The 11111-nt window shown below is 41.0% G+C and overlaps 1 protein-coding gene across 1 annotated transcript; it reads left to right on the forward strand.

The window, feature by feature from the left end:
• Nucleotides 1–6264: 6264 nt before the first annotated feature.
• OR4B1 (olfactory receptor family 4 subfamily B member 1) lies at nt 6265–7197 on the forward strand. Its single transcript, XM_068555460.1, has one exon. It carries the CDS (start codon nt 6268–6270, stop codon nt 7195–7197), a length of 930 nt encoding a protein of 309 aa, XP_068411561.1. The 5' UTR covers nt 6265–6267.
• Nucleotides 7198–11111: the final 3914 nt, after the last annotated feature.

Consider the following 11111-nt stretch of genomic DNA (forward strand, 5'->3'; position numbering starts at 1 on the left):
TTCCTGACTCAGGCTCAGAAGATTGTGCCTTTCTAAGAATTTTTCCATTTCAGCCAGGTTGTCCATTTTATTGGCATATAGTTGCTTGTAGTAATCTCTCATGATCCTTTGTATTTCTGCAGTGTCAGTTGTTACTTCTCCTTTTTCCTTTCTAATTCTGTGGATTTGAGTCTTCTCCCTTTTTTTCTTGATGCATCTGGCTAATGGTTTATCAATTTTGTTTATCTTCTCAAAGAACCAGCTTTTAGTTTTATTGATCTTTTCTATGGTTTCCTTCATTTCTTTTCATTGATTTCTTTTTTTTTTAAATTTATTTTATTTTATTTATGGCTGTGTTGGTTCTTTGTTTCTGTGCAAGGGCTTTCTCTAGTTGTGGCAAGTGGGGGCCACTTTTCATCGCGGTGCGTGGGCCTCTCACTATCGCGGCCTCTCTTCTTGTGGAGCACAGGCTCCAGACGCGCAGGCTCAGTAATTGTGGCTCACGGGCCCAGTTGCTCCGCGGCATGTGGGATCTTCCCAGACCAGGGCTCGAACCCGTGTCCCCTGCATTGGCAGGCAGATTCTCAACCACTGCGCCACCAGGGAAGCCCTCTTTTCATTGACTTCTGATCTGATCTTTATGAGTTCTTTCCTTCTGCTAACTTTGGGAGTTTTTTGTTCTTCTTTCTGTGATTGCTTTAGGTGTAAGCTTAGGTTGTTTATTTGAGATGTTTCTTGTTTCTTGAGGTAGGATTGTATTACTATAAACTTCCCTCTTAGAACTACTTTTGCTGCATCCCATAAGTTTTGGGTTGTCGTGTTTTCATTGTCATTTGTTTCTAGGTATTTTTTGATTTCCTCTTTGATTTCTTCATTGATCTCTTTGTTATTTAGTAGCGTATTGTTTAGCCTCCATGTGTTTTTATATTTTACAGTTTTTTTCCTGTAATTGATATCTAGTCTCATAACGTTGTGGTTGGAAAAGATACTTGATACGACTTCATTTTTCTTAAATTTACCAAGGCTTGATTTGTGGCCCAAGATATAATCTATGTTGGAGAATGTTCCATGTGCACTTGAGAAGAAAGTGTATTCTGTTGTTTTTGGATGGAAATATAAATTAAGTCCATCTTGTTTAATGTATCATTTAATGTTTGTGTTTCCTTGTTTATTTTCATTTTGGATGATCTGTCCATTGGTGAAAGTGGGGTGTTAAAGTCCCCTACTATGATTGTGTTACTGTCGATTTCCCCTTTTATGGCTGTTAGTATTTGCCTTATGTACTGAGGTGCTCCTATGTTGGGTGCATAAATATCTACAATTGTTATATCTTCTTCTTGGACTGAACCATTGATCATTATGTAGTGTCCTTCTCTGTCTCTTGTAATAGTCTTTATTTTAAAGTCTATTTTGTCTGATATGAGAATTGCTACTCCAGCTTTCTTTTGATTTCCATTTACATGTAATATCTTTTTCTATCCCCTCACTTTCAGTCTGTATGTGTCCCTAGGTCTGAAGTGGGTCTCTTGTAGACAGCATATATAGGGGTCTTGTTTTTGTATCCATTCAGCCAGTCTATGTCTTTTTTTTTTAAATTTATTTATTGATTGATTTATTTTTTGGTGTGTTGGGTCTTCATTTCTATGCGAGGGCCCCCTCTAGTTGTGGCAAGCGGGGGTCAGTCTTCATTGCGGTGTGTGGGCCTCTCACCGTCGTGGCCTCTCCTGTTGCGGAGCACAGGCTCCAGACGCACAGGCTCAGTAGTGGTGGCCCACGGGCCCAGTCACTCCGCGGCATGTGGGATCCTCCCAGACCAGGGCTCAAACCCGTGTCCCCTGCATCGGCAGGCAGACTCCCAGCCACTGCGTCACCAGGGAAGCCCCAGTCTATGTCTTTTGGTTGGAGCATTTAATCCATTTACATTTAAGGTAATTATCGATATGTATGTTCCTATTACCATTTTCTTAATTGTTTTGGGTTTGTTATTGTAGGTCTTTTCCTTCTCTTGTGTTTCCTGCCTAGAGAAGTTTCTTTAGCATTTGTTGTAAAGCTGGTCTTGTGGTGCTGAATTCTCTTAGCTTTTGCTTGTCTGTAAAGGTTTTAATTTCTCCAACAAATCTGAATGAGATCTTTGCTGGGTAATCTTGGTTGTAGATTTTTCCCTTTCATCCCTTTCAGTATATCCTTCCACTCCCTTCTGGCTTGCAGAGTTTCTGTTGAAAGATCAGCTGTTAAGCTTATGGGGATTCCCTTGTATGTTATTTGTTGCTTTTCCCTTGCTGCTTTCAATATTTTTTCTTTTATTTAATTTCTGATAGTTTGATTAATATATGTCTTGGTGTGTTTCTCCTTGGATTTATCCTGTATGGGACTCTCTGTGCTTCCTGGACTTGATTGACTCTTTCCTTTCCCATAATAAGGAAGTTTTCAACTATAATCTCTTCAAATATTTTCTCAGTCCCTTTCTTTTCCTTTTCTTCTTCTGGGACCCCTATAATTCGAATCTTGGTGCATTTAATGTTGTCCCAGAGGTCTCTGAGACTGTCCTCAATTCTTTTCATTCTTTTTTTCTTTATTCTGCTCTGCAGTAGTTATTTCCACTATTTTATCTTCTAGGTCACTTATCCGTGCTTCTGCCTCAGTTATTCTGCTATTGATTCCTTTTAGAGAATTTTAAATTTCATATATTATGCTGTTCATCACTGTTTGTTTGCTCTTTAGTTCTTCTAGGTCCTTTTTAAACATTTCTTGTACTTTCTCCATTCTATTTCTAAGATTTTGGATCATCTTTACTATCATTACTCTGAATTCTTTTTCAGGTAGACTGCCTATTTCCTCTTCATTTGTTGGGTCCGGTGGGCTTTTACTTTGCTCCTTTATCTGCTGCGCATTTCTCTGTCTTCTCATTTTGCTTAACTTACTGTGTTTGGGGTCTCCTTTTCACAGACTGCAGGTTCATAGTTCCTGTTGTTTTTTGTGTCTACCCCCAGTGGGTGTGGTTGGTTCAGTGGGTGTGGTTGGTTCAGTGGGTTGCTTCCTAGTGGAGGTGACTGGTTCCTGTGTTCTGTTGGATAAGGCTGGATATTGTCTTTCTGGTGGGCAGGACTGCGTTGTGTTTTGGGGTGTCTGTGAACTTAGTATGATTTTAGGCAACCTCTCTGCTAATGGGTAGGGTTGTGTTCCTGTCTTTCTAGTTGTTTGGCATGGGGTGTCCAGCACTGGAGCTTGCTGGTTGTTGAGTGGAGCTGGGTCTTAGCGTTGAGACAGAGATATCTGGGAGAACTCTCGCCAATTTATATTACATGGGGCCGGGAGGTCTCTGGTGGTCTAATGTCCTGAACTCGGCTCTCCCACCTCAGAGGCTTGGGCGTGACACCCTGCCGGAACACCAAGACCCTGTCAGCCACATGGCTCAGAAGAAAAGGGAGAAGAAAAAGAAGGAAAGAAAGGAAAAAGTAGAATAAAAAAAAATAAAGTTATTAAAATAAAAAATTAAAATATATTATTAAAATAAAAAACTTTAAAAAGTAATTTAAAAAAAAAGAAGAGAGCAACCAAATCAATAAACAAATCCACCAATGATAACAAGCACTAAAAACTAAACTAAGATAAATATAAAAATTAGAAACTGGTTAGTCGCATACAGGAAACCCCAAGTCTACAGTTGCTCCCAAAGTCCACCGCCTAAATTTTTGGATGATTTGTTGTCTATTCAGGTATTCCAGAGATGTAGCATACATCAAGTTGATTGTGGAGATTTAATCCGCAGATCCTGTGGCTGCATGCAGAAATCTCCCTTTCTCTTCTTTGTTCACACAGCTCCTGTGGTTCAGCTTTGGATTTGGCTCCACCTCTGCATGTAGGTCACCCTCTGCTGTCTGTTTTTCGTCCAGACAGGAGGGGGTTAAAGGAGCAGCTGATTAGGGGGCTCTGGCTCACTCAGGCCAGAGAGAGGGAGGGGAATGGAATGCGGAGCGAGCCTGTGGCGGCAGAGGCTGTTGTGTAACGTTGCAACAGCCTGAGGTGTGCCGTGTGTTCTCCCAGGGAAGTTGTCCCTGCATCACGGGACCCTGGCAGTGGCGGGCTGCACAGGCTCCCAGGAGGGGAGGTATGGGTAGTGACCTGTGCTTGCACACAGGCTTCCTGGTGGCTGCAGCAGCAGCATTAGTGTTTCATGCCTGTGTCTCTGGTGTCTGCTCTGATAGCCACGGCTCACGCCTGTCTCTGAAGCTCATTTAGGCGGTGCTCTGAATCTCCTCTCCTCACTCACTCCAAAACAATGGTCTCTCTTGCCTCTTAGGCAGGTCCAGACTTTTTCCCAGAGTCCCTCCCAGCTAGCTGTAGCACACTAGCCCCCTTCAGGCTGTGTTCACGCAGCCAACCCCAGTCCTCTCCCTGGGATCTGATCTCCGAAGCCCAAGCTTCAGCTCCCAGCCCCAACCCGCCCTGGCCGGTGAGCAGACAAGCCTCTCAGGCTGGTGAGTGCTGGTCGGCCCCAATCCTCTGTGCAGGAATCTACCTGCTTTGCCCTCTGCACCCCTATTGCTGTGCTCTCCTCCATGGCTCCGATGCTTCCCCCCCCCGCCACCTCCAGTCTCCGCCAATGAAGGGACTTCCTAGTGTCTTTCCCTAGGAAAGTTTTCCTCCTTCACAGATCCCTCCCAGAGGTGCAAGTCCTGTCCCTATTCTTTTGTCTCTGTTTTTTCTTTTTTTCTTTTGCCCTACCCAGGTATGTGGGGAGTTTCTTGCTTTTTGGGAAGTCTGAGATCTTCTGCCATCGTTCAGTAGGTGTTCTGTAGGAGTTGTTCCACATATAGATGTATTTCTGATGTATCTGTGGGGATGAAGGTGATCTACACGTCTTACTCCTCCGCCATCTTGAAGGTCCTCCCAAACATAAAAGTTGAAAAATACTAGCAAGAAAAAAATTTCAGCAGCAGACTTGTGGGCAGCCAGATACTTTTGGAGATGGAGTTGACAGAAATCGAGCTCCAAGATTTTCTCAAATGGGGAAAGCAAGCCAAGCTCGCAAGATGGCGGCTGCTGAGCCCATCCTGGGAGGAGGTCTCCCCTTTTTATAAATGCCTTTCAATATCCCGTTTCTTCTCTAGTTTTAGCCAGATAACTTACTGAGGATTCTCTCAGCATATTTTCACCTTGTGTATGTCTTCAAATTCTCATTAAGAGAAAAATTGAGGGGAAGTAATTAATCTATTTCAGCATGGATGCACAAGAGGAAGAAGGAATCATAAGAGGAAGAAGAGATATTTCAAAGTCGTTTTAAATGCAGAGAAAATCTTGAGAGTTTTCTCTGCCTCGTTTTTTAAATGTGTCATTTAATTGTTTGAAATTGCAAGCTTCCTGAGAGTGAGAGCCATCTTTCTTCTTTCATATGTCCTGAATCCCCTAGGCACACGGTAGGTACTTAATAAAACATTTGGTCAAAGCATTGAATTAAAATAAACCCTTACCTCCTTCTGACAAAAAGGTTTGCCAATGGCAGGAAAACTGGAAGACAGAAACGAGCAAGCTGGTGAATCCCCATATATTATATTTGAACTACGTTTGATAGTGAGCTGTGTTCTCAACAGCTTCCAGATTTTCACTTTGGTCTCAGATGTCAGAAATTTCAAAAAATGTGTGTAAAAATTCATGAAGCTGTGGGATTGAGTGGAACCATAAGGCCTGAAATAATTCAGAAGCTTGTCTAGTTCAGACAAGAAAATATCGATGACATTCCTTAGAAAGGGAGAAATATCAATGGGACTGGCATTTCTGGGGAATAAAAGGAGAAAACGAGAGATTCAGGAGCAGAAGTTCACTTGAGAATTTCTAACATAAAGGTATGGTGAGAATGGGATAATGGTTAGTCATTAATATCTATAGATGGTTATTAATGTTGAAGATGGTAATTATTTTTTCAGTGTGGTTTCCTTGAAACAACATACTAGTTGGAATAAAATGATCTGGTTCTTGTTCTGAATCCATTTCTTACTGGACGGCTTCGCTAATTCACAACCTCTCTGAGCTTCAGTTTTCTCACTTGTAGTATGGGGATCATAGAATTTTTGTGAGGTAGATTGAATCATAGAGTGGGATACTGAGCACTGAATGAATAAACATTTACTATATTAGCAAACAAATAAATAAATAAACCAGTCAGATATTATGTGTGAAAGAGTTCTATCAACAGGCAAGTGCTAAGTAAACATGAAGGATTGGTGTTATGATTGTGTTTGTTTTGTCACAGGTCTCTTCTCTTAGATCCGTCTTCTTTGAGTGGAATCCATGGTGAGTAAAAATAATGTAACTGAGTTAATTTTCACTGGTCTTTTCGAGGATCCAGAGGTGCAGAGAATGTGCTTTGTGGTGTTTCTTCCCGTGTACTTGGCCACGGTGGTAGGCAACGGCCTCATTGTTCTGACGGTCAAAGCCAGTAAGAGTCTGCATTCCCCCATGTACTTCTTCCTTAGCTACCTGTCCCTGGTGGAAATCAGCTATTCCTCTACTATTGTCCCTAAATTCATCACGGACTTACTTACCAAGATTAAAACTATCTCACTGGAGGGTTGTCTGGCTCAGATATTCTTCTTTCACTTCTTTGGGGTCACTGAGATCCTCTTGCTTGTGGTGATGGCTTACGACCGCTCTGTGGCCATCTGCAAACCCCTTCATTATATTAACATTATGAATCGTCAACTGTGTCATGTATTAGTGGCTGGTTCCTGGCTTGGGGGCTTTTTTCATTCCATAATTCAGATTCTCATCACCATCCAATTGCCCTTCTGTGGTCCCAATGTGATTGACCACTACTTCTGTGATCTCCAGCCATTATTCAAGATTGCCTGCACTGACACCTCTGTGGAGGGGGTTATTGTGTTGGTCAATAGTGGCTTAATTGCTCTGTGCTCCTTCCTCATCTTGGTGACCTCCTACATTGTCATTCTGGTCAACTTGAGGAACCATTCAGCAGAGGGAAGACGCAAAGCCCTCTCCACCTGTGCTTCTCACATCACGGTGGTCATGTTGTTCTTTGGACCTGCCATCTTCTTCTACATGCGACCCTCCTCCACCTTCACTGAGGAAAAACTAGTGGCCCTGTTCTACACAGTGGTCACCCCCATGCTGAACCCCATCATCTACACACTCAGAAATGCAGAGGTGAAAATTGCTATGAGGAGGTTGTGGGGCAAAAAGGAGAACTCAGGGGTGGAGTGAAAATGGGAAAGTGATTTTAAAAAGTGTGTCTGATTATTCTCTGTTCTTGAAATGGATTTTAATTTTAGTGGGACATTCAAGAATGGCAGAAACAAATGTAAAGACTTAATGTTACTGCTACTGTGATTCTCCTTAGTAACCAAAGACTCCCCACTAATCCGGTGTAATGATCAAAGGACAGAGGTCAGATTGGTTTCATGATATCCAACAATATCATGAGATTAGGAAATATTAAGACTTAAGCTAAGTGAAAATGCAAAGGAGAACATGTTGACAAGTGTTTTAAAGGTTAAATCACTTATTCTTATGATCTCCTTCCTTCTTCCTTTTCTTCATCCCTCCCTGCCTCCCTTCTTTCTTTCCTTACTTTTTTTTCCTCCTTCCTTCTTCATGCTCCCCTCTTCGTTCAACCTCCCTAGCAATAACAACCAACATTTCATTAAAAGAGGAAACAAAATAGAGGAATTATCATGGGATATTTGGGGAGGAGGGTAACAATCTGATCTACTCTTTCAACGTGGGTAAGTGTGTCTTTGAAAATTGCATCCAGGGATTTTTCTATTCTTCTGGTTGTTTTGGCATCTTGTACCATAGACCATCTGATCACAAGTACCAGAAAAGTCCCTGGAGCAATTTCAATTCTTGTGACATGTTGGCACAAAAGATAGTCCTTAAATCTTCTCTCACAATGTCTACCATCAATAAATTAAAAAAAACAAAAGGTCATAGATTCTAGCTATCAATAGGGAAAGGTCAAGTCAAACATTTTAACAAAGCTTTATTTACAGTAAATAAATATAGAATGTAAGAAATTCTTGTTAGGCATAACTTGAAGAATGAATGGGTGGTAAGTAATGTCCAAGTATGTTTCTATGCCATACTCTGTACTTTATTCTAACTGATCAGGCCAGGTCCATTTCTTGTCATGCCTATTACTGTTTCTTGGTGAAGTAGGATGAGACAGACTGTGTCGACATTACTGTTTCATCTCTCAGAAACTCCTTTCACCCAACTGACTCTTATCATTGTGGACAATTTAGAGAATATCATAAAATTTGCCCCTGTTGGCTTCAGGATTACACAGACTGGCTTTGCATTTGCCCTCCATCCTTCCAGCATTCCTTGAGGATCAGGGGAAATAATGCAGGCAGCTTCCTTGCAGAGCCGTGGAGCATCATAGTATGCTACAGACCTTAAGGGCTTTTCCCTTTCTCCTCAGGTGCTGATTGAGCATGTAGGTGAATAGTGGTTTTAAAGGCACCAGGAAATCTTCCCCACTTCCCTTGTTGTCCCCACTAATCATGGCCATGGATGACCATTAATAATCTCTGAGAAAATGCCACTTCTTTTGTCTGGAATGACTTTACTACCCTTTTCCATATGGCAAACTCCTATGCATCCTTTAAGACCTAGGTTAAAGTCGTCTCCCTTATGAGGCCTTCTCTGACCTCCCTCCTCCTTGGGCTGAATTTGTGTCTCCTGTCCATGTTTATTTTTACATGCATTTATCATTGCCCTTATGACTTTGATTATATTATTTTATATGTTTTTCTCTCTTTTAAACTGTAAGCTCTCAAGGGCAGGACTACCCACTACCCCTTCTTCTTCTTTGTGGCTCTAAATATTGTGCATGTAATTGGTAGTTCATACGTGCTTGTTGAATATGGAAACTTTTAGACCCACGTAAAATCCTCTCTACGTCAATTCTTACTAATTCCTTCTGAACACTTTCATGGTGAGGAGCACTTCTCTTCCTGTTAAACTCTGAAGAGCTCAGGCTCTGAAATTCATCAGGCTGTTTCAATTTCCTCTTAGCCACAGTCCAAGACCCAAGCTACCCAACTTCTCTGAACACCTGTTTTTGCACAAATACAATAAGATTATCAATGGTATGAACTTCATAAGATTATTCTGAATATTATATAAGATAATATACACATAAAGCTTTTAGAAAAGAACATGATATAGCGTTGTACCATGGACCAATAAATATTAGCCACCATCATCATTATTATGCCTCTTCTCATATTGGTCTTCTTTCTTTCTTGGGGAGCTACTTGGAATAAGCCTTGATTGCACCCCAAAAAGCTTTCAAGCATTTGAAGACAGTTCAATCCTTTTGTTTTGAAGCTTCTTTGGGATAAACATTCTCTGTTGCTTAATTGCTTTTTTTTTTAATTAAAAAATTTTTTGGGGGGACTTCCCTGGTGGTCCAGTGGTAAAGAATCTGCCTTCCAATGCAGGGACATGGTTTTGATCCCTGGTCCGGGAACTAAGATCCCACATGCCGCGGGACAACTAAGCCTGCGTGCCACAACTACAGAGCCTGTGCGCCCTGGAGCCCACGCACCACAACTAGAGAGAGAAAACCTGCATGCCACAACTAGAGAGAAGCCCGTGCACCACAACGAAGAGGCCGCATGCCTCAACGAAGCTCTTGCCTGCCGCAACTAATAACCAAAAAAAAAAAAAAAAAAAAAAAAATTATTGGAGTATAGTTAATTTATATTGTTGTGTTACTTTCTGCTGAACAGCAAAGTGAATCAGTTATACATATACATATGTCTGCTCTTTTCTTTAGATTTTTTTCCCATATAGGTCATTACAAAGCATTGAGTAGAGTTCCCTGTGCTATACAGTAGGTCCTTATTGGTCATCTATTGTATATATAAAATTAATTGCTTTAGAGTGCCTAGCACAGTACCTGGCACATCATATGTGCTCAATAAATATTTGTTAAGTGGATGTTGACTGTCACATGGCCTCCCCATTCATCTTTTATGCTGAATGCTCCTATATTTAGTTAATGTATATTTGAAAGCGTTTGATCCAGAACTAAATTTAGTGGAGTTACCCTCCCTTTGTCTTGATGTGTTGCTAGGACTGTAGGATGCAGGCTGTGACAGGAGCCTCTTACTCACGTGCATCTTTAGGTTCCTCACTGAGAGCTACAGAAAGAACATCATCAGTGAACTCTGAGTCATTGAATACTGCATGGGCAGATAATATCTACTCCAAATGAATTGTCATAATTCTCAGGGATTACCTCACCTACTGAGAGTTGAGACTTGGTGAGTCTATTGAGAACTAATTACTCGCTTTGTTCTGGTCTCACTGGAAAAACACAGGAAGTAAAGGAAAGCATTTTCCCCATTGTTTTAAGAGCCGGAGAGTGTTGTAAAGTTCACAAATGCCTACTAAATTCACAGATGCAACAGTCTAATTATACCACTTACTGTCGAAGGTCATGTAGTTAGTTCTCAATTGTTGATTCAGTCACAGCATTAAAAAATGTATTTTTTAGAAAATAAATATAAAATAATCTCACTAAAGGAAATTTGGTAGCATGATGCAAACTACTTTGCGTATACAATTTCCCCCCATTTATTATTTGTATTCTTTTTGGTATAGGTTTGACTACTTACAACAGAAAATAAAGGCAACTTAAGAGATAGAACTACAGGAGTACAGAGGGAGAAAATCCAGCATGATTGTGGAAGTCCAACAGTATTATCAGAAATTGAGACTCTGCCATCTTCAGCATGTAGCTTCAACCTATGTATGACCTCAAGGGACTGCTAATACTCCAGACCTGTGCTGCCCAGTAGGACTCATGCTATGCTGGAGATGTCCTCTGTGCTATCTAATATGATAGTTAGATAATATAATCTAACTGCTAATGAGCAGTTGAAATGTGACTACTGAGACCAAGGAACTGAATTTTAAATTTTATTTAAATAAGTTTAAATTTAAACACTACATATGACTAGTGCATGTCATATTGGACAATACCACTCTAGCATTTCATCTATATTCCAAGAGGCAGTAAAGGGATGACAGGGGTGGGGGCAGTGGGCTGGGGAGAATAAACTGATCATTTTCTTTTTTAGGAGATTTTCCAAAAGTGCCACACA

Source organism: Eschrichtius robustus, chromosome 11 (genome assembly GCF_028021215.1).
Source record: "Eschrichtius robustus isolate mEscRob2 chromosome 11, mEscRob2.pri, whole genome shotgun sequence".
NCBI lineage: Eukaryota > Metazoa > Chordata > Mammalia > Artiodactyla > Eschrichtiidae > Eschrichtius > Eschrichtius robustus.